Source organism: Periophthalmus magnuspinnatus, chromosome 7 (assembly GCF_009829125.3).
Source record: "Periophthalmus magnuspinnatus isolate fPerMag1 chromosome 7, fPerMag1.2.pri, whole genome shotgun sequence".
Classification (NCBI taxonomy): Eukaryota; Metazoa; Chordata; class Actinopteri; order Gobiiformes; family Gobiidae; genus Periophthalmus; species Periophthalmus magnuspinnatus.
Genome location: NC_047132.1, coordinates 28680260 through 28703092, shown reverse-complemented (window position 1 = coordinate 28703092; position 22833 = coordinate 28680260). Strand labels below are relative to the sequence as shown.

The 22833-nt window shown below is 39.4% G+C and overlaps 3 protein-coding genes across 3 annotated transcripts in view; 2 read left to right on the top strand and 1 right to left on the bottom strand.

Annotated features, from left to right (window-relative positions):
- Positions 1–496: 496 nt before the first annotated feature.
- masp2 (MBL associated serine protease 2) lies at positions 497–8664 on the top strand. Its single transcript, XM_033969417.2, has 6 exons — positions 497–518; positions 590–812; positions 2561–2738; positions 3425–3556; positions 6390–6586; positions 6766–8664. Exons 1-6 carry the CDS (start codon positions 511–513, stop codon positions 6919–6921), a joined length of 894 nt encoding a protein of 297 aa, XP_033825308.1. The 5' UTR covers positions 497–510; the 3' UTR covers positions 6922–8664.
- Positions 8665–11846: 3182 nt separating this feature from the next.
- dffa (DNA fragmentation factor, alpha polypeptide) lies at positions 11847–17993 on the bottom strand. Its single transcript, XM_033969418.2, has 6 exons — positions 17782–17993; positions 16881–17039; positions 16639–16787; positions 16333–16516; positions 13679–13815; positions 11847–13113 (listed from the first exon to the last, which is right to left on the bottom strand). The coding sequence occupies exons 1-6, from the start codon at positions 17873–17875 to the stop codon at positions 12943–12945; spliced, it is 894 nt and encodes a 297-aa protein (XP_033825309.1). The 5' UTR covers positions 17876–17993; the 3' UTR covers positions 11847–12942.
- Positions 17994–19271: 1278 nt separating this feature from the next.
- pex14 (peroxisomal biogenesis factor 14) overlaps positions 19272–22833 on the top strand; it is a 50903-nt gene continuing 47341 nt past the window's right edge. Inside the window, exons 1-2 of the mRNA XM_033969415.2 lie at positions 19272–19357; positions 20774–20824. Of these exons, the coding sequence (XP_033825306.1) occupies positions 19325–19357; positions 20774–20824 (84 nt within the window). The 5' untranslated portion in view covers positions 19272–19324. The remainder of the gene's footprint in view (positions 19358–20773; positions 20825–22833) is intronic.

Below are 22833 nucleotides of genomic sequence, written 5' to 3'. Positions count from 1 at the left end.
AAATACAATCGTTTGAGAGGGATATTTATACTGCTCCAAACACACAACCCCTGTGTCCAATAAAACTTGATATATTTTATTATTTTCAATGTAAATGTATGCGCTCTTGGGGGCCCTCTGCTGGACGGGGCGCTAAGCTTATAGGCTGCTCCGGCCCTGACCACAAACCTTCGATTCAGCGGATGAACATTGTGGTATTGTGGCACTGAAATCGATCTCAAGAATAGAACCTGCATTGAAATCCAGTTTGAAATTTTAGTGTTGTAACATTTCAGTGGATTGGTTAATTGATAAACTACAAATCTAGTGACAGTAAAACATGGGGTCCAACATGTGTTTGCAAAGCCCATAAATAGTAGAGTTTGCGTGCTAGTTTTTTGTTACTATGGAGGAAATTGACTCTTTTTTATCTTTGTTTGCTTAAATGTTTTCTGGACTAAGACCCGGTTCATTCACCTTTTGATCGGTCCGCCTGCTCTCTCTCCTAACACACGGACAACACAATCCACCATGACCAGGTAAGCATTAAAGAAGCAATTTAAAGTGCGACAATGCTCAAAGCAACTGTGATCTCACCTCGTTTTGTCAGGGGGCGCTGTGCCTTTGCCCTGTTCTCTGCTCTTCATGTGTGTGTGAGCGTGGAGTTGACTGGTTTATACGGCAGCTTCAGCTCTCCGGGCTTCCCTCAGCCGTACCCCGATGACCAGATCCAAGTGTGGAACATCAGCGGTCCATCGGGACACAGGGTCAAACTGTACTTCACCCACTTCAGTTTGGAGCCTTCAGACCAGTGTGAATACGATTATGTCCAGGTACAAACTACACGTGTATCCAGGGGAGTTGACAAAGGGGGGACAAAGGGGTCTGTTGTCTTAGGTCCCAGGGTCTTAGAGGCGCAGAATCACACGGACCCTCTTACATTTATATTAGAGGGGGGCCCATATGAGGTTCTTTGCCCTTCAAATTTCTGTTCATGGGTCTGCTTGTATTGTATGTGTTACATTGCTGACCAGAAGATGTTAGTATCGAAGTAAATGTACTTTTTGGGGATCTGCATTTAACTTGATACTTAAATAACTTTTTGTCCAGTTGTCAGAGTTGAATTGAGTGAAAACATTGCTTCTTTACTTCTGGTTTGAGGCTGGTTTGCCCAAAGTTCTTCTGTGTAATCCCTCAGTCATGCAGGTACGATCCATAGCAAAACAAAAATCTATCAACTGGACAAAAAGTTATTTGAGTGAAGATGTTTTGTTGCTCATCCAAGCTGCTTCTTCAGTTCTAGACCCTTTTTCTTTTTGCCATGGACTCAGTCCCTCAGTCCCTGGACGACCGAGGGACTGGATTACTCAGATTCCACTGCACTAAAATGTCTCAAAGTTTCTTAATATGTGGAGGTGTTTTCTGTGTTTTGTTGGTCCCATTTAAAGCCCCATGCTGCTCACTTACAAACTTGAAGTGTAGATGTGCTGTAACAGTCTCAAAGTCACAAAGTTTTCCCCCCTGTGCAGGATGTGGGTGAAATGTCACTAATAAGTCAGTTTGTTATGACTTGGCTTTAATCTATTTTTGGGGTCTGTGGTTCTAAACCGCTTTGAGCTGGCTTATTCTTGCTTGGAGATAGTAAATATAAAAGACATAGGCTAACTTTTTTTCTAAATCCTTATCAAACCAAGTAAGTCTCTTGTCCTTCTAATCTTTCAGAATATGTATACCTACTACACAGAGTAAACTTAAAATGACGACACAATTTGCATTTTGTTTTTAGAAGAAACTGTATTTTATTATTTTGATGCTGAAAAGTTATCCTACAATACATAAATGGTCATATTACACTATTTTTTATTTTTTATCTGCGTTATAGAGTTACAAACAGACCCGGAGTTGTGTTTTGTTTCATTCACACATGTTTTACACACAAATCCTACATATTTAGGCTGAGCTCTTCTCTCAAACTGAAAAAACACTCTGTTCCACCTTATGATGTCATGTCGTAATACAGGAAGTGCTCCACTGTGTTTTTAAACTCCATACACCTTCATTAGAATCACTGGGATAATTTCAGATCTGGAATTTCTAATCTCTGCTGAATTAAAGGTATAAAAAGTAGCTGTTCACTTGAAAACTACTACCACTTCATGACATCACAAGGTGGAACAGAGCATTATGAGCTTTGGAGACTTTAAAGCTCAGAAGAATAAAATGTGCGTAATATAGGACCTTGAAATACTTACAAAATATAGCAAATACATCAGCTAGTAAGTAATAGTAATTTAATCTATTTTTACTTTTTTTTCTTTTTAAAATTTATTTATTTATTTTTAATTTATTTATTTATTTTTTATTTATTTATTTATTTAATGCAAGACAGACAAACATGGTGACCAGTCATGTACAGGAGTGACATACCAAGACATTTACAAGTTATAATTGCATGTAACAAGTACTTCGAATCATTTTTGACCAGTTGTATTTGTACTTTTATTCAAGTACTGACATGCAGTACTTTGACCACCTGAATTGGTTTGATAATTTGCTGTGATCTTGGACCCTGTCAGTGCAGGTTTTCGCAGAGGGCAGTGAAACGTTGCGGTTTTGTGGAGAGGAGAAGAAGAACTACGAGGGCAGCCCCAGGAACGCCGTCATCCTATCGGCCTCAAACTTCCTGTCGGTGGTCTTCAGGAGCGACTTCTCCAACGAGGGCCGATTCACGGGGTTCCGGGCTTTCTACGCTGCAGAAGGTGACGACACTTATCCTTGGGGGTGTCAGAATGATGGGAACAATTTAAAACCAACTATCCTTTCTTTCGAGCTGGGAAAAGTCAATGCGAATGTTGCAATCGCCGACAGATGTTTGCGGTCACGGTGTGTTAAACTAATCTGTCGTGAGATTAAAGCGTAACATATACAAAGACATCATACTGGGTTAATAGCCAAAAGTCATCTGGAACTTTGCGGGGAAAAACCTCCATTCCCCAAAGTTTCCAAAGTTCATGCGCCCTCCTGAGAGTTTCTTCTTACGCAGTTGTTTTTCAGACAGCCTTTTCTTTATCTTTAGGCTTTATTCCGCAGATGAAATGATGTCAGATGCCGTTCCAGAGGTAATTTGCGAAGAGATAGAGCGAACTGGCAGCTTTGACTCGTTGTGACTGGATTAAAACACACAAGAATCCATTAAAACCAGTTCTAATTGTTGAAGAGATCCCTAAATAGCTCTTACAAAGCAGCGTGAATCTGGTTTTAATTGAGTAAGTGAGTCTGGGGAACATTGGCTTTGACTGCCGCAGTAAAACTACTACTAACACTACTGACAAATGACTATATCTTCACTTTATTTGGTTGTTCTCTTGCTAAAACGTGTCAAATGTGGAATTCCGATGTTATTCCGCTAAAAAGTAACCACATTTATATTCATGACGTTTTGTAGACATCAACGAGTGCGTCTTGAAGGTGGACGGAGAGCGTTTGTGCGATCATTTCTGCCACAATTACATCGGGGGATATTACTGCACTTGTCGACAGGGATACTTTCTCCATGACAACAACAGATCGTGCACAGGTAACCGACTCAAAAGGGGGATGTTTATCTGTGGTTCAATCCGAATCAACCGGGAAAGGGGGCAGGACCTCGACGCAAAGCTGTTTGACCAAATATTGATCTCTCTAATAGTAGTGGATTTTGTAATGTAACTATTTCTCAGAATCCGTGCTATTACTGTGAGGTCAAATACACAGGGCTCTAAAGCCATTTTCAATACTGTGTCCATTTGCGGGAAGTGTCACCTGCTGCAATGAAAATAGGCTATGGATCGTTTTTTGGTCTGCGTTAGGGTCAGAAGTCAAAGAAGTATTCAAAATGTGTTCTCAAGGCAAAACACAACAGACAAATACCTTTTCTCTTAACTGCTACAATGGCGTTCATCTGCTTCTGCAAAAAACGAAAAGGTGTAGACCTCCTATGCAACTTTTCTGGTTGGGGGTACTTTCTTGTCGCCATGGAGATGTTGTTTTCTATCTTCCATCCCTTGAAAAACAAGACTACAATGTTATTTATTCAGATATCTGGCCACTAACTGCTCTATCTGCAAATTGGTGTCAGTCCTGGACACATCTACAGCTGCATATTCATAGCACTGGATCTCTCTTTCACTTTGACGTTTATCTTTTTCCCACTTGGTTTTTCGTTACTTTTCCTTGCCGAGAAGGAAACTGTTGATAGATCAGGGACATGCCAAACAGTTTTTAAATACATTTGGTCCGACAAAGCAAAGAAAGATGTCTGTTCCATCCTGTTTAACTCATTTCTAAATCGAAAATGGTAAAAGTAGCCATTGATCGGCCCTCTTCTTGTTAGCGCTCGTGGCTGGTTTTCACTTGATCACAGCTGGCTTGTGCTAACTATTTTCAGTAGCTGATCTTTGCCAGTTGGTGCAGAGGCAAGGTTAATTACTGTGGAATCCTGTGGGAAAAGTGACTTTAAAAAGGCATTAAAAATTGAAACCTGTGCACAGTGCTAATAGTCCACTGGCACTGGGTAATTAATCACAATTACCTCTTGATGTTTTGCACATTATTATTCTGTGCCAGAGGAAAAATAAAAAAAACACTGACAAAACAAATCATGCAATGAATAGGCAAAAATGATTATCTGCCTCTAGATTTCACTAATAATACGAATGGCATTGACTGTGCCCCTGTGCGCGGCTCATTTGTATGGTCGGGTGCCACATCTGCGCACATGCCGATGCAATAACACCAGCTAAATGAAGGTCATCATTTATGGGAAATGTCTAAATCAGCATAAAAAAAGTTGCCTTTCATTGTTAAACTTCATTAATACTTGCACACAGCATGAATGGAAGAAACAGCAACACCAAAGGCAAAACTGTATGTGTAAAAAGCTATGTGTAATTATATTTGCTGCCCTTGTTGTATTCTCATATATCACCACTAGATGCTGTCTACATTACTGCTGTCTGATAGTGTGCCAGCTTTGGCCTGACAGACTAGTAAAAACATCAAATCAACTTACAGACGGTAGTTTTAACACAGAACTGAGATGTTTTCAATGTGTTTATACAGAGATGTACAATGTAAAAGAGGTCACACAGTCTAATATTCAGTTGTTCTGCAATGTCATAAGATTTATTTCCATCCAGTGTTGCTTTAATTTTCCACCAAAGTGTTGCATTGATGCTGGTCGAGTCTGACGCTGCACAAAGCTTCTCCAGCTCATCCCAAAGATTCTCAATGGGGTTAAGGTCTGGACTCTGTGGTGGACAATCCATATGTGAAAATGATGTCTCTGTCTCTCTCTTTCTGCTTCTCCCTCTCTCTGCTTCTCTTTCTCTGCCTCCCTCTCTCTCTCACTCTTCCTCTCTCTTTCTGTGCATCTCTCTCTCTGTCTCTCTCTCTCTGCTTCTCTTTCTCTCTCTCCCTCTCACCCTCTTCCTCTCTCTTTCACTCTGTGCATCTCTCTCTCTGTGTCTCTCTCTGCTTCTCTTTCTCACTCTGCCTCCCTCTCTGCTTCTATTTCTCTCTCCCTCCATCTGCCCTCTCTCTCTCTCTCTCTCTCTCTCTCTCTCTCTCTCTCTCTCTCAGTGCATCTCTGTTTCTCCCTCTCTCTCTGCTTTCTCTCTCTCCCTCTCTCTGCTTCTCTTTCTCTCTCCCCTCTCCCTCTCAGCCTCCCTTTCTCTCCCTCCCCCTCTCTCTCTGTCTCTCTCTCTTTCACTCTGTGCATCTCTCTCTCTGCTTCTCTTTCTCGCTCTGCCTCCCTCTCTGCTTCTATTTCTCTCTCTCTCTCTCTGCTTTCTCTTTCTCTCTCTGTCTCTCTCTCTGTGTATCTCTCTCTGCCTCTGTTTCTCTCCCTCTCTGTGCTTTCTCTCTTTCTCTCTCTGTGCATCTCTCTCCCTGCCACTGTTTTCTCTCTCTCTCTCTCTCCCTCTCTCTCTTTCTGTCTCTCTCTCTCTCTCTCTCTCTCTCTCCTTCTCTCTCCCTCTCAGCCTCCCTTTCTCTCCCTTCTCCTCCCTCTCTTTCTGTCTCTCTCTGTATTCATCCTCCCTGATCCACTCTTTCACAATTTGAGCCCGATAAATCCTGGCATTTTCATCTTGGAATACGCCCGTGTCATCAGGGAAGAAAAAATCCACTGATGGAATAACCTGGTCATTCAGTATATTCAGGTGTCAGCTGACCTCATTCTGCTGAACCTAGACCGGACCAACTGCAGCAACACCAACATATTTGCTTAGTTAAATCCAAGCGGCGACTTCTTTTTTTTTTGGCCAGGCAGTGTATTTACAAGTACGCTACTCTTTGGTTACACAGAAGAACAAAAGTACTAAACATCTACATCAATATCCAAATTTTTAAAACAGATTATCTCCCTGTAGTGCCATGTAAGAGCCAACTCTGGACCGACCTCTCTGGCGTCCTGACCAGTCCTGGATACCCAAACCCGTACCCTCCCATGACCCAGTGTAACCACACCATCAGTTTACCGGAGGGCTACCGAATCCTGCTGGCCTTCGCTGCACCGTTTGATATAGAGAGCCACCCGGAAGTCCCCTGTCCCTACGACCTGCTCCGAGTAAGTCATGCACCTCAATATATTCCACCTCATGCTTATGTGTGGGAGGACTATCGCCGATCTGTCCCACAGCGGAGACAAACTGCTTAGACAGGTGGGGCTATGCATATGTACGTTTTTTTAGGCAGGCATCAATCAGGCGAGAGTGTAGTGACTGAATGTGTCTCCCTGTTTGAAAGATTTCTACTGCCGGACAAGAGTACGGGCCTTTCTGTGGATCTGTACCTCCGAATAACATCGATACGGGAAGTTACCAAGTCCGTGTGGCTTTCAGATCGGACAGCACTGGGAGAAACAAAGGCTGGAAGATGAAGTATAGTAGTGTCAAAGTTTGATCGATGTCGAGTGTAACGGGAGACAGCTGATGGGAGAGTTAAACGTATGGCTATTTTTCATTATTCATTCAATAAAACTACAAAAATGGACCATCCCCTGTGGTTAAAAACGTGTCTGTATGAGATGGACTGTTGACAGCGGTTAAATTAATGGCAAGTTTGACATCTTGGCTAGATTGATCTTTCTTTTTTTTCTTTTTTTGTGAAGTTCATGTGTTTTTTTATTACTACACTAGACCCTCTCTCAGGATTTTACCTTCCTGGCACCCTCAAGAGACTCACTTTCTTACAATCTGAACCTGTTGGTGTTATTGGAAAAGGTTACGGAATAGGTGACACTTCTTTGTTAAACTGCCCCAAGGTGAGGTTTTGCAGGACAGTATCGCAACAACACAAGTTCTCCATCAGAAATCGACTATTTTCATAAAGTAAAATAAAAGGCATCTCATGATTTGCTTCTAAAAGGTCCTATATTACACAGAATTGACTCTTGTGAGCTTTAAGCCATGTTAGAATGGTGTTACTTCAGCAAAAAACATACCCAGAGTTGTGTTTTGTTTCATTCGCACCTAATCCTGGTTTATTACTGTGGTTCTCCTCGAGGTTTCTCTTTTTCCCACTGGGTTTTTTTGTGTTTTTTTGCCGAAAAGGAGGGTCTAAGGACAGGGGGCGCTCGGGGACAGTGGTTCCTGCAGGAGGAGGGTCTAAGGACAAGGGATGTTCTGGGACAGTTCTCCATTTGCTCATTTTCTGTTGATTAATTTGCTCGTCTGTTTCTCTTTCATTGTTGATTTTCTAACTTTCTGTTGGTTAAATCATTTCTCATGTTCAGTTCTAAGACGCGACTGCTGTTGTGATTTTGGGCTTTACAAAAATAAATTGAACTGAATTGTATTAGTCTGTCTAAATCTCCAAAGCTCAAAATGCTTTGTTCCACCTTGTGATGTCATGAAGGGGCATTTTTTTCAACTTAACAGCTCCTTTTACTTTAAGTTCAGTAGAGATTAGTGATTCCAGGGCTGAAATCATCCAAATGATTCTTGTGAAAGTGCATGGGGTTTAAAAACACAGTGGAGCACTTCCTGTATTACCACATGATGACATCACAAGGTGGAACAGAGTGTTTTTTTTCCAGTTTGAGAGAAGAACACAGCTTTAATATACAGGGTTTGTGTGTAAAACATTGTGCGAATGAAACAACATATTATAAAATAGGCCCTTTAAGTTCTGCTTTAAAGTTATTTTGGTCTTGTTTTAGTTACGTTTTATTTTGTCACTCTTTTATTAAGACATGTGCACTTTTGTTTTAATCTAACTAGTTTAATCAGATGTTTACGATTACAGAATAAATAATTGAAGGACTAATTAAAACACAACTTTATGACTAGGCCTATAAATACCAATATCAAATTTGTGCGTAGCCTGTGTGATAAATATTGTATGAGTCTCATTATATCTGACACACCATATGCCAGGTTAAAACGATGCATACATAGCGTAACATAGAAGTCTCTCAGCTCATTTCTCCATGCAGGGAAGACGTTTAACCCTGATGCATTATTCATCTCATTCAGACACTCTTTAGCTGTTCTTCTGTTTCCAAACAGTCATTACGGGCTTCTTCAGGTCTGTCAAATTGCCTCTTGTTGGGCACTTTTGAACGCACTCACTAACACTTCCTCCATCTGTGGCGCTCGAGAGGGGCAGGAGAGCACGCTGTCTCTGTCTACTTGGATAAACGATGGAAATTCTCTCAGGTTGATTCTTCCAGGGTGTGTGTTACTCCTGCAAGGCACATGTCCACGTAGCACAACTGGTGATCATGATATTCAGTCACATATCTTACTGCTATACCACATGGTCTCATACGTCAGAGGCCAACCTGAAGCCCCTAAAGTCCCTCTTCAAAAAAACATTGAAAACACTGGACAAAAAGCCTCTACAGCACGTGTCAAACTCAAGGCCTGTGGGCCAAATGCGGCCCGCCATGTCATTTTATGTGGCCCGCGACAAAGTAAATTAGAAGGTCTCACTGTCTTAAAATGTCAGTTTATCATTAGATACACAGTTAAACAGCCATTTTTTCATACCTATACAAATTCATATGGGATATTTATAACTAGAATAAGCAATAAATGTAGAAACGGTTAATTAACAAGATTAAAACGTAGTGACATTTATCTTACTGTTAAATCTGGCCCTCAGAGAAAATGAGTTTGACACCCCTGCTCTACAGTATCACTATTGTAATATCTTAAGTAAGCATAATATTTTGGATCTTGAAAGTTATCAGGTATTTATGGATGCTTGCCTTATTTTTAGAGTTTTAAATGGACTTGCTCCTCCACCATTAATGGATTTTATAAGTAAAAAAACTACTGACCGAGTGAACACGAGAGCATTGACCAGAGGAGACTGTAACGTACAGAGACGCAGGACCAAATTTGGCCAAATGGTGACGTCTATCAGAGGATCACAGTCATGGAACACATTGAACCTTCAAGAACACTCTGAAACATTGGTTGAAAAATAATCAAACATGCTCACACAGGTAGATTATTTTCTTCTTGGGGCCTCTTAAACTCAGAGAATGGTCTATTGTGGTTCACTTGTCGTCATGTCTATGTGCACTTTTGTCTTGTCTGTGTGTTTCTCTAAATGTTCTGTTTCTGACCTGCCTTAGGACAACGGATGTAAACTCGCTATTATGCTAATTCCGGCATATTTACATTGACGCTGTTTGTTGACATGTTGATTAATATGCACCGTCCTAATTAAAATAAATAAATCATGTTGAAGAATCTATTAAGTTAAGTCTCTCTGCATTGAGGTGGATGCTGCTTTTAATGTAGAGCTGTGGTGTAAAATAGTGTATGTGACTCAGCTCAACCTGTTTTAGTATTTTTGGGGCTGTCTGACTCACGCTCTCCCCTAATGTTGGCTCTATATGTATTCGCCGTCTTATGTAATCCATCCAAAGACATGCACGTGACAGGACCGATCCCTGGCGGTTGTCTGACAGCGTCACAGTTGTCAATCGCTTCATATTGGAATCCTTCACCGGGGATTACATGTCCAGTTATTCAGTGATGAAGAAGTGTGAAAAACAAGCTTTTCTCAGGACTATAGTCAAATTCTGCTGGACAAAAAAATATAGGAGTTGTGGACAATATACAAATATAATACAATCCTTACTTTTCTGTTTCCCATGCAGCAGTGACCACAGGGCCGGTCCAGACTATAAGCAGACTAGGCAGCTGCTTAGGGCCCCGAAGCAAGCAGAGAGCCCCCAAGAGCCCATACATTTATATAGAAAATAATATAATATAGCAAGTTTTATTGGACACAGGGTTTTGGTGTTTGGAGCATTTGTTGTATACTTATCTATAGTAGCAAAATATCTGCTGCTGCTACGTTTGTTTTTGAGTCGGGCAGAGGTGAGGGCAGCTATGTGTTTACACCGGTGCAAGGACCCGATATAATGTAAATTTAAGCCCACTGTCGCCAACCGGAACACATTAAAATCCAACAGAGATGAAGAAAAAATGTCTAGGAAATGTCTGGGAGGTTTATAAAACACCTCTTCGTCTGTTCTTCATGCAACAGAACAGAAACGGACAAGACATTTCGCTTCTCATCCAAGCCACTTCTTTCAGTTCTGGTCAGATTATTGAAGGACACTGCTTTATATCTCCATCAATCTGATCAGAACTGAAGAAATAGCAGCGAAACGTCTTCACTTCTACATTTTTATCCAGTTCACAGACTTTTTCTTTTACTGTGGATCATACCTGGATGACTGAGCGATTACACAGACGTTTTCTCAGGACTAAAACTGCCGTAGGTGTTAAATGAGCACAGTGACACATTATTACAATTTTGATCAATATGAAATCTATCAAAATGGATCTGCCCCTAAGACCTATTTAATTAAAGGGGTGGGTAATTACGCTAAAAGGAAATATAGCTCATGGTTTTTGAAGAGCGTGCAATTCAGTGTCATTATGAGTCATGTACATGGAGGTAACTGTAAGTATTTGCTCCGTCTAAGGTTACGCTTCATGTGTGGGGTTCAATTCACCTGTCACTCGGTCGGAGCATGAAGAAGCCTGACCAATTAGGAGCATATTTAAGTAGTTTAGCGCATGGTTTACATCAAATTCAGCCTCTATTACCTTATCACCCAGCCCTTTTTAATTGGATTTTAAGGTTATAATTTTAAAAGTGCAATAATAAACTATGTGGTTACTGCTGGTAAATCAAACCCACTGACCCATGCACTGGTTTGGCATTTGGATCCCAGCGGCTAAAGGTCTACTCTGTTTTCTGAAAAATCATCAAACCGCAAGAAATAAGGTCTGCAGCATGAAATGTCCACAGGCTCCTTAGGGCAGGGATTTCTTACAAAGCCAAGGTGAAACTGTTCTTACTGGAGCTGAAGTCGGTTAACTCCTAATGTAATCCCAGTGTGGCGGGGATCAGTGCTGTCGAATGCTCACTTAGTCCTTGTGTTGTGCCTGGTCGGGGCCAATTTCACAGGAATTACGCACACCATGACTCCTATTAGACAACTGTTGGGAGATACTTGGCAGCAGCATGCAGCAAATAGGCCTGGAGTATGAATGAATGAAGTAATCATCAGTGAAACATCAAACATAAGGGAAGGATGACAGTTAAAAAAATCGGTTTTAGTAGCTTATTTCGTCATACTGAACACTAAATGTGATTAAAACGAACGCACAGTTTGACTTCAACTACGACACATTTGATTATCTCCCCCTTATTAATAACACAACTTAATATGGACACAACTACTTCCTGTTTTAACTGCCTTTCTGGGGAAAACAAAACAAAAAAAAGATAGGATTTTTGTTGTAAAAGTTCGACAGTTACCATTGAGATTTCTTGTATTACTTTATTTTATTTGGCGTTTCAGTTTTGTGATGTTTTGTCAGCGTCGTCTCGGCACTGTCACTTCGAAAATATGAAAAATAAGAAGAGAGTCAAGCAATAAACGCTTCTTGTATCTAATATTCAACTACAAGACTTTGGTGGCACAAACACAGCTGCTGGATAATCGTTTTTAAATCAAAACAGTGGGATTTGCATTATTTTATGAGGAGATGCCCGTGTTGACAGCAGACGTGACCTATGACTCATTTTCCCCGCATCTTACAGCCAATAGACGCAGAACTTCTACAATGGTACATGATTATAGGAGCATTCATCCAGAAATACTGCTTTAGTGCAACTTTTGTATGTACATAGTAATATTACCCCTACGTCAACCACAGACAAGTTCTCCAGTGAAACAACTCCATTCAACATGATGTACCAAATGTAACTACGTCATATTTATGAAGCTGGAGAAAATAAACATGGAAAATGCAATTTAAAAGTAGTGCAAGATCTGGGGTACTACAATGATTAACTGTACCGTGGTTTGACCCTTAGGATGCAGTCCAATCAAAACAAATACAAAGTTAGACCATTAATTCAACTTATCAAATAGATTATCAAAAGTTTGGCTGATTTCCCTCATTATTGCATCCTAAAAAATACATTAAAACCCTCTCAGGAAAACAAAATATACTTTCTTCTTAAACAAAACCTGAAGAGTAAACATAAAGAGTTCAAGTTGAAAGTAATTTTCTTAAGTCAGTTACATACTTTGGTCCTAATAGGTAGCAAAAAAACAGTATAGTTTCAAAGGTATATTTCTTAATAAAAATATATGTTCAAAAAACTTATGGCACATGATCGTTGCATAACAAAGACAATATGAAAAGTTTCCAAAGTGGTAATTCGTTTTTGGCACCTAATCACCCAGTTCCAAGTGACTAAACCAGCTAAAAAAGTGGTATAAACATAATATTAACATTCGTAACTCACAGAAATTATAAGTAACAGCCCATTCCTTCAACCCTGAGGCAGTAATATAAACTTTAATCAGTCTTTTCTCAGGTGTAGGCGTTCCTCTATCGGTTGTCCTGGGCTGCTGTGTCCTGTGCTTCTGTTGTTTTATGTTGGGTTGCTGTCAATTTGAGAGTTAGTCCTGAGAAATTGGACTGCCTTGATCTGTTCAAGTCTCTTCTTCAGCTCTGTCTCACAGGCCTCCAGCAGAGATGACGTCCTGGTTGTGTCCCAGCCCAAAATCTGCTCCATGGCTTCCACTCCTCGGCTCACCACCAGCTAAAACAGGAAGAAAGATGGTTAACTCTTTATAATTATCATAGGGTATTCATTAAGTTGCTCCTAAGCTTGAGTCATTCTTTATTGAATGATATAATATAATGCAATATGATATATAAATGATATAAGTCTTGCTTTAAGGTTAAAAGTAATATAGTTATTTATAATTATACAATTTAAGCTTAGCAACAACTGAATTAACCCTGTTTGTTTAATGTAGTTATAAGCCTTTATTCATGCTTTAATATGGCCAATTTAGCTGTGGTAATTATAAAGCTGAAATAAAACATGCTTTAATGTGAAAACATCTGCATTTAAACTAGATTTAATTGATTATTACATTAATGACAACAACACCAATCTGAGCAATGTAAACATTAATCAATAAAGTTATAGACTGGAGTGAATCAAGAGAAGTAACGTCATTGAAACAATTATCAGTTGTACAATTTGAAAGGAACAATATTTTGCCTCATTTCACCACCTCAATGTCACCCATAAAACCAGGACCAGATCAAACCAGAATCAAGGACATGTGTGAACACAGCCTGAATGACTAGAGTACCTGCAGGTCTTCTGTGGAGAGCCTGGTTTCAGGGCTAGTTTTTCCTTTCAGAACCATGATTGTCCGGGTCGGGAACCCAGACACTGAGTCCACCTCCAGCCCGTCAGGGACATCCAGGTCTGCCGCACTAGATTCAGCTGTAAGGAGGACAGGTTAGTACAGGTTCTATTCAATTTGGAATACAGAGACAATGGCTCCCCCTGGTGGCATTATATCAGAAGTACATCTCACAAGATAAAATAAGAAGAGGGTATATTCTCTGCTAGTGTGTAAATTAAAATTAAGACCATCCAGTTATTTTTATATGTAGAATACTTCAGTTTGTGATGTTGTTTTAATATTTATTTTCCCTCAAAATTAGCATTAGCGTTAGCATTGAGACACAAAGATCTCTCTAAACACAGAAGTGTCGTCCGGTGAAGTATTGATTTTATTTGCGTAGTTTTTAACATGTCAGTAACATCCACCTGCAGCTCTGTCCACTGTCTTATCTTTAAATATTTAAATATTTCCTTTTAAATTTTAAAGTGACTCAGCAAAAACCTCATAAACATAAAATTGGACAGGAAGTAGTGACGTAACAGTGAGATTGAGGGGCGCTATTGTGCACAGAGCCTATAGCCAGTTACAAAAAATATACTGCAGAACATGGCAGGCATATACTTTATACTTTAAAATAGTAGACAGGAACACTGTTCCCTCTAAGCTGCGCGCGTGCGCAATTGCACACTGCTCCGGCACAGAAAATCTGTGCTGCGCACAAAAAAATCGAACCGGAACTGAAAATAAAATAAACACACAACAATTCATTCTGCGCTATTTTTCAATGTGAGTCAGTGAGTGTGACCGTGACGAGCTGCTCCAGACAATTATGTGATTCACATACGTATTTGCGCAGCTTATCCACGTCATTGACAGGCGTCCTCATGGGCCGCTATCAGTGTTTTAGCCAAAGGCCGTGTCCCAATTCGCCAAATGCACCCTTTGAAGGGTCCCTTCGAAGTACTCTTCAAAGTGTAGTTTGAAGGTTCCGGTCGAGAATCTGCCCTCCTCAGTGTAGCCGCCATCTTGCTGAAGTGGGACAGGTCTACACCACGGACCGCACTTGTATCGTACCGCTTTGAGCGTACGATACGTTCATTACGTACGTTATTTTTTAATGATGTATTATTTAATAGAAGAAAAGTCAAGATATCGTCGTCACAGCCGTTTCTTTTTATTTTTTAGATTGAATATCAACAGGCAATTATAACGTTCAAGGTGATTTTTTTCTCATTTGTAGCTACATCATAACTTTAAAGGGTTAACAAAATATAACTTCATATGGTGATCCTAAGGCCAGTTTGGCGAATTGGGACACGGCCGATGTGACCAATGTGGAGAGAAGACTCGCTAATGACGCTAAGTGTTTAACCCCTTAATGTTCCGACGGCCCGCCCTCGGGCGCACTGTTGCGCACTGTTTTGCAGCAGTTTTGCGTTTTAAACATGACGAAACGGACAAAACAAACGCGAACGAGGACACTGTGGATGTTTGTACAAGTTAAACTAGAGGCATCTCGGACCCGGAGCGGTTCGTGGAACCGAGTGAAGATCTCATGGTGGACTCAGGAGCAGAGGACCTTATGTGCTGATGGACTGGATGCTGTTCCTGATCGGTAAGCGTGGTTTATTCTGCTATTGACTTAATTGTGGGTCAAATGTGTATTATGTGTAATTATTAGCATTAGCTAATGCTGATTTGCGCCCCCCGACCACCACCAATCATCACGCACACACCACTTGGGTGAAGTGTCTTGCCTAAGGACACAATGACAGAAGTTGGTCCGAGCGGGACTCGATCCTCCAACCTCTAAGCACTCAGCCACTGTTGCAGAATGACTGTCTCACTGTACAATCATGTACAGTGTGTGTTTGTTCACTGTTTGCAGTGTGTGGTTTGCAAATATATATTTATTTTGGCCCATAGCACTTGTTTTGAATATATTTTATATACAAATACACATTATATATTGTGTTTTGATATGATATATAATTGTACAGTAATAGAGCAGCTGTGCAGATACAGATTCCTCTCAGTGTGTGTTGGTCATTGACTGTCACTAGTTTATGAGTTGTAAAAATCAAATGATCGTGTCATATACTGAAAAAGAGTTAACGGACTGTCTCCCAGACACAGTAGGACAATCTCACTCAGTCACAGCAAAAGCTTCACACAATGGCTTTTACTCATAATACAAGTCAGAGCTTTATAATAAAAATGTTAAGTGTGTTTTCAACATTGGAGTTTACAGTTGTCTTGGTTTGGTTGGAAGCTCATGTTTTGCCATAGTTAAAATTAAATATTTATACTTCCAATAGCATTAACATACTACACAGATCATGAGCAAGATTTTTGTCATTTTCATTGTACAAGTGGCTAAAGTACTTAATTAAAAGTCTTATAACAGAAATGTAAATGCGGTAATTTGATTCTTTTAATAAACCATTTAACTTGGATGGATTCGATGCAGCATGACCACAGTGTGCACGTCTGATGTCGCTCACAGTGGTCCATGGGACGCTCAGGGAGTTTGTGTGTTTGCTCAGACTCGTGAAAAATTAGACGGAACATTGGACAGGAATATTGTATCGGTTGTAATGAAATTGAATTACCTGGATTTTCAGTGTCTTGCCCTTGATTGATGGTTTTAAAGTAAAGCTGGAGCAGCTCTTTAGACTGTCTCTCCTCCTCCTTTCTGTCCAAATATCCCTGCAGTGTCCCCTGAAGGTCCTTGGTCTTTTTCTCATCATAGCCCAGAGCAGAGGCCAGCTCAGTGTGAGGGACATCTATTAACATCTACAGGAGAGAAATGCATTTATAATAGTAACTCTTCAGTGCTCTTTGTGTAGTCTTAAAAAGAAAGGCACTGCGTATGTAGTGAATGCAAATGGCATTCATAAGAAATAATGTTGCTGTACCTGTAAATCTGCTTCTGCCATGAGAATGACACTTGCCATGTCCTCCTTCAGCCGCTGAGCCAAACTCACCCAGGGAAAAACAGCAGCATCCACCTCATCTGCGTCCATCAGCACAGAGTCCCGGGCCATCCACGCTGTGCCACCATCCACTGCAAAACAACACCATCACTTTATTACATCATTATACATGATTGCACTTACATTGTACTGTAGGAAATTTACAGCAAGATTACATAACATACTCTTTTTAAGTGGTGACCATGTCTCTTTCTCAGCCAAAAGCATAAACTTTGTGTTGAGTGGTAAACACAAAAAGTAGGCTTGATCCTCCACAATTGTCCCATCTTCTTCAAGAACCACCCTGACTGAGGAGCTCGGATTGAAACCAAGGGACTCCCCACCTGAAAAAAAGGAACACGGAAGCTACTTTACTCTTTACGTTCCCTGGGGATACAAACACGTGCGTCATAAAAGCTGAAGCCCGGGGGCCCACATTTTGACAAAACTTCAACAGAAAATGCAGCTTGTTATTATAAACACACAACTTCTACATTTTTAGACAAGTTAAAGTTTACAAATGGAACTACTACATAATCATCTGCTTAACTTATAGAAAAAAATACTAATAGATAAACATAAAAGGTGCAGTGTAAACAGGAGTGTTTCGCAGGTTACACATAGCATTGGTATGTGAGACAAAGACAGGTTTGTGTGTCAATGTTGTTGTTGTACTTCATGAACTAAAGCTACAATGACTGATGTTTCATTCTGCTTTTTTGTGTGTGTGTGAACAAGCAACTCCCAAAGTGCAAAACTTAATTAAAAACCTAGATTTAAACACAGCCCAATATAAAACTTGTATTATTCAACCTTTAATATAAAATACATGCATAATATTCTGTAGGAAAAGTAGAATAGATAGAGATCCAGGTGCTTTGGACAACGCCTTTTCTGAACTCTAGGAATGAAAGTAATCCAACAAGTTTCAACATGTGTGAAATGACTATGCAGATCTCTCATACACATAATATCAAAATGCATAAAAACTGAAACTGATTAACTGAAACTAACTCCCCTAAACCAAGTATTGAAACACAGCAAACTCCTAAAGATTACTGCTACATATTAAAAAACAAAACTTACCCTTTATCTTGAGTTCATCTATAGACGGTACAGCCAAACCAATGGATTTCTGGCGTGTGTAATTACAAACTCGACACGGTTTTCCACCCGCCATCCTCGTCCAGTCGCTTGATGAGTAAACAGAACTTTTTGTTATTACTTTATCACTGTCCAATCGAATGACAGAGAGGGACAACCAGCCGCCGATTTTCAGCTTAAACCAATGCGGAAGTGTCGCTATGTTACTGTTTCTTCTTCGCGTTTTTGAACTGCAGAAATCGCTCTGCTGCCACCTAGCGTTGGCTTTGTTAACATGCACACTCAAAAACTGGTGAGATATGATTGTAAGATGAATGAATTGTTATAAACTGTTCCATCTCATGTGTGTAATCTGATTTAGTTTTGATTCTTCACACTTGTGCATATTTTGAAAAAGGAAATTATGCAAAAAGGGGCAATGAAACATTTATTATTTTATTTATATTAATTTATACAGGGAGACCAGTGACAGCACTTGGACTGTCTTTTTCATGGGTGCCCTGTTCAAAATACAGAAAAAAAAAAAAAAAAACTTAACATGAAAGGTGGTAAATATTGAAAACTATCTTAACAGTCATTCAACCAAATTCTGTGTTTTGATTATCACATTTATTTATGTAAACACAAACCAGTTATTGTGCTATATCTGTTTGCCATTGCTGGGAAGTAACTGAATACATGCACCAAGAAGACATATTCAGAATACTAATTTTGAGTAACCTTACTTTGGTACAGTTACTTTTTCATTTGGTGATATTCAGAATACAGTTACGTTTCTAAAATTAAAGAAAGCATTGTGGTGCTTGATCATGTAAATAAGGTTCAACCTGCATATAATCAGTGAGAAAAACTGAAACTCTGCACTTGTGGTGAGGCATGTGTGGTTTTTCTGCAATCAAACGACTGACACTGTGAACATTGTTTTCCTACTGGCTAAATACAGTATTCATTGTTGTAAATGGTGAGACTCTACCCCTTGCTTTCAACATTTTATGAATCAATGTAAACTACTACTTCTGCTTCTCCCTGAAATTGCTTAAATCTGTCTGTGGCAAGAAAATGTTATATTCAATGTCCCGAGTCCTTTTGTTTTAATTTTGGTTCTATAATCTAAGTATAATGTGCTCCTTTTTTATGCCTTACAAAAGCTGTAATCCCCATATTATTTGTTCTACATCATTTCATGTCGTGATACCCTTGCAAGTTATTGTAATAAAAACATTTAATTAAAAAAAAAAAAAGCCTTAAAACGGTGAAACAAAATAACACAACTCGATGTAAACGTTAGAATACAGCACTCTGATTGGACCATGTGCCGACATACGTCACAAAATACATTTTAAGTATTCTCTAACTACATATATTTTCCAAGTATTATTTCCATCACTGCTATTTGTTCTACTTTCATGTTTAAATAAATACATCAATTAAAAAAATATATAAAAAAAAAAAAATCTTATGCAGGCAGAGTAATCGAGCCGGATGTACTCGAACCGCAGAACCAGCCAGAAGAGAACGAAGAAAGATGACATCCACAGAGTCTGACCCATCAACACAGGTCTATGCCTTTTCCTAAAAATAACATTTATTTTGCTGACACGTGTGTTATCAAGTGTTTCAGTAATTGTACGTGTTTAGTGTGAAGATTGCCCATGTTTGCGGGTTCAAATGGTCTTTCTATGACACATGTTAGCATAAGGGCTAGTTAGCATGCTTTAGCTAACAGTAGAAAAGTTCACAGCAAGACATGAGTTTGACAGGTGCCACGGTGCTTGTCTGCTTTACCAGATACTGTCCAAATTTCTCTGTAAGATCCTCCCGGGCAGTGTTGTATATTCTGTTACTTGTATTCTACATTCTTAGATTTTAGTCACTAAACAGACATTGGAAAAAGGTCAATGTTAGCAAACAATAATGCATTGCTTTTGCAGGTGCTGGCTGTAGCATCTATGTCTGACCAAGATAAGACTCAGTGCAGTGCAGTCTGTGGCGAATCTGTGTCCTTGATTGAGCAAGAATGCAGCCTGTGGCACAGATACAAATGATAATAATAGATATGGACACATCTCAAGAGTGAACAATGCTTGCACCCATTACAATAGTTAACCCTGTGATGTTGTGTGTTAGGCTGCAACATAGTTTACAATATATAAGACTGTATATTGTATTCATAATGTGTGCCAGGCATTATTAACATGTGGTGATTACTATTATTATTATTATTACTACTAAACTCCTATATTTTACCCATACTGCAGTGGTGTATTTAAAGATGCACAATATATTTCTTCTGTGGAGGGCCTGCTTGTGGACTTGCTCGTCTCCATGCAGATGTTACTTCTTTGCCAAGAATCGTCCACAGTTTGGCACTGAACTTCTCTATATCCATGGAAATAAGAGAGTAAAGCCACATTCCAAGTTTCTGTTCAAATCTGTGGAGAGGCAAGGACCTACTCACAGTAAGAATCAGAATCAGAATCAGATCAGAATCAGAATCACTTTTATTGATCCCCGAAGGGAAATTCTCTTAGTTACCAGATGCCACAACCACAGGGTAGAATTTAAGAATAAAAATAAAGTCATTTAAATAAGAATAAAATTTGTGCAATAAGAATAAAGTGTCATGCAATAAGAAATAAAGTGTCAGTGTCAAGAATACATGTTTTCCATGGTATTTTTGAGCAATAGCACCTATAATTTCATAGTTGTAAGATGAATAAGTTAAATATCACACTGTGGAGGTATTCAGGCAAAACAATAACTTCTCCATGGGGTCAAGCAGGTGGCTGACACTCCAACAGAAAAGTTGCATATTCAGTCCACCGTTGAACAAGTTACATGTGCTTCATATTATAGTAGGGTTATATACAGTATTTAGCAGCATATCTATATCTTGTCTGCGTATCAAGTTATCGTAATAAATATAAAGTCCAGTAGATGGCACTCTAACATAAGTGTTTGTTCATCTCTTCAGACGTCTCTTGTTCCTGGAGATGAGGCTACAGCACCTCCTCGAGAAGCTCTGGTGAGTCTCAACAACTTATTAGCCTGGCTCATCTTTTTATCTTACATATTGGGTAAACTTTACTAGTTGCCTAATAATGAATGAGTTATATCGAACTTTGTTCTAAGAAAATGCTTCTATTTTATTATTTTCAAAGACTTGACAGTCACCTCAGCTTGAAAGACCTTTGTTTTTTCCAAGGAGCAATTTTTAATCAAATAGGATTATACGGCATATTCCCCATACAAGATCAAGTGTTAAAGGTTCCCAATTAGCTGCTTTGGTGGCACACTGACGTCCCCAAGCTCATAATGAGAGACTTCTTCATGTTCTTGTGCTTTAGAGGAAAAGCACAGAGAAAGGTTCATTTTATCAGCCAAAGGGCTTTAATCATGTTTTTATTCCACCACCTGCTTTTAAATAATTGGTGGAGGCCATTGTTGTGTTTAGTTGAACTCTGACTCTTGAGCAACACTTGGATCAAAGATTTAGTGTTTAGTTTGTGATTTTTAGTTAATTATAGAACTTGACGGTACTACAATTCCCACAGCTCAAAGCAAATTACTGTCTTTTAAAATACTTTTGATCAATGTTGTTTTTTTAAGTGTGGCTGGCCAGAAAATAATTAGTTACCATATTATGTTCATGCAGCACAAAATTTTATAAAATGTCCCGAATGGGCAGACTTTGGTGTGCATGTATTTATCCATACTGGATTTTACAAAGAGAATTTGCACTGTCACATCTTTGGTCAACCGGTCAAATTTAACTTTCCAGCTTTACTTTAGGTTAAATGTTGTTCAAGACGATGTGTATATGGTATATTTATTATGATTTGACGTTTTCCAGCAGTTGTGAAGATGGTAGAGACTTAACAAAGATGGGTTAAAACTGAAATGGAAAGAATGTTCCTTCAATTTTGTTGGTATAATAATAGCTTTCATTTTGTGTGTTCACTGTGTACAGGTGGGTGATATTGACAGAAAAGAAGAACAATATTTTTTCCCAATCCTGATAATAATAGTCGGGCAATGCAATCCATCAGAAATGTGCTAAAACACATTGAGGGTTAAGTATTAGACAAATGTGACGTTCAAATTACCTCCAAAAGTGCAGAGATATCTGTTTATACCCTTATTGGTACATTTACAATACAGCACAAGTTTTTGCCATTTTTATTTTTAATCTATTCTTTTTGCATTATGAAAATGATATGCAAAACGTTGAATATTGAATATGTCTTAAAAGCAACATTCACAATATTTGGATATCATTGATTGATTCACTAATGTGGCCACATATAGATCATTAACTCAAGCATTCTTAGTTTGCATATTGACAGAAAACAAAGATGTGCTCATGACTGTCCAAAGTGTAGTGTGTCACGTTTTAGTATAACTTTTGTTGTTTAACTGACGATAGCCTTCATTCATGTCTTTTTAGTGCAGTGTATTTTGCAGGTGTGTTCACTGTCCTTGTTTAGGCGCAGTGTCCGGCTCTCCAAAGTGCTGTATTGTCGAGCCTACATGTCTCAATGTCATTCAGCACCATTCACTCTTCATCCTCCCCCCATCATCCCTTCATGCCAAAGCTAATTTAATCCTGGGGTTATTGATTGTGGGAGCATTCTCTCAGGCTTTCTTTCAATTTACTTCAATTTCATCATCCCACTGTGCTTCAAGACTGCCTCCTCAAAAAGGGAAGAAATTCTTGTTACGAGGGTCCTGATTCGAGAGTGGTTGACAAGTCCCCCCTCCCTCCATCTCCCCCCAGCACCACCAGCCTTCCTTCCTGCTCCTTTTCTGCCTCTCTTTTTGATGAGCTGCTCTTTCCCAGTTAAGTGGATTATTACAGTAGGGATAATTCTTGTCACATGGCATTATTTGGATGAGGTGAATAATTGAAATTTGTGTCTGAAAGAATTTGATCTGGATGAGAGAAGAGGGAGCCCTGGCAGGGTTGGGCCTCGGATAGGGCTGGTGGGTTCGTGTGCGCGTTGGTGTCAGGCCGGGGACAGCAGTCATGTTAAC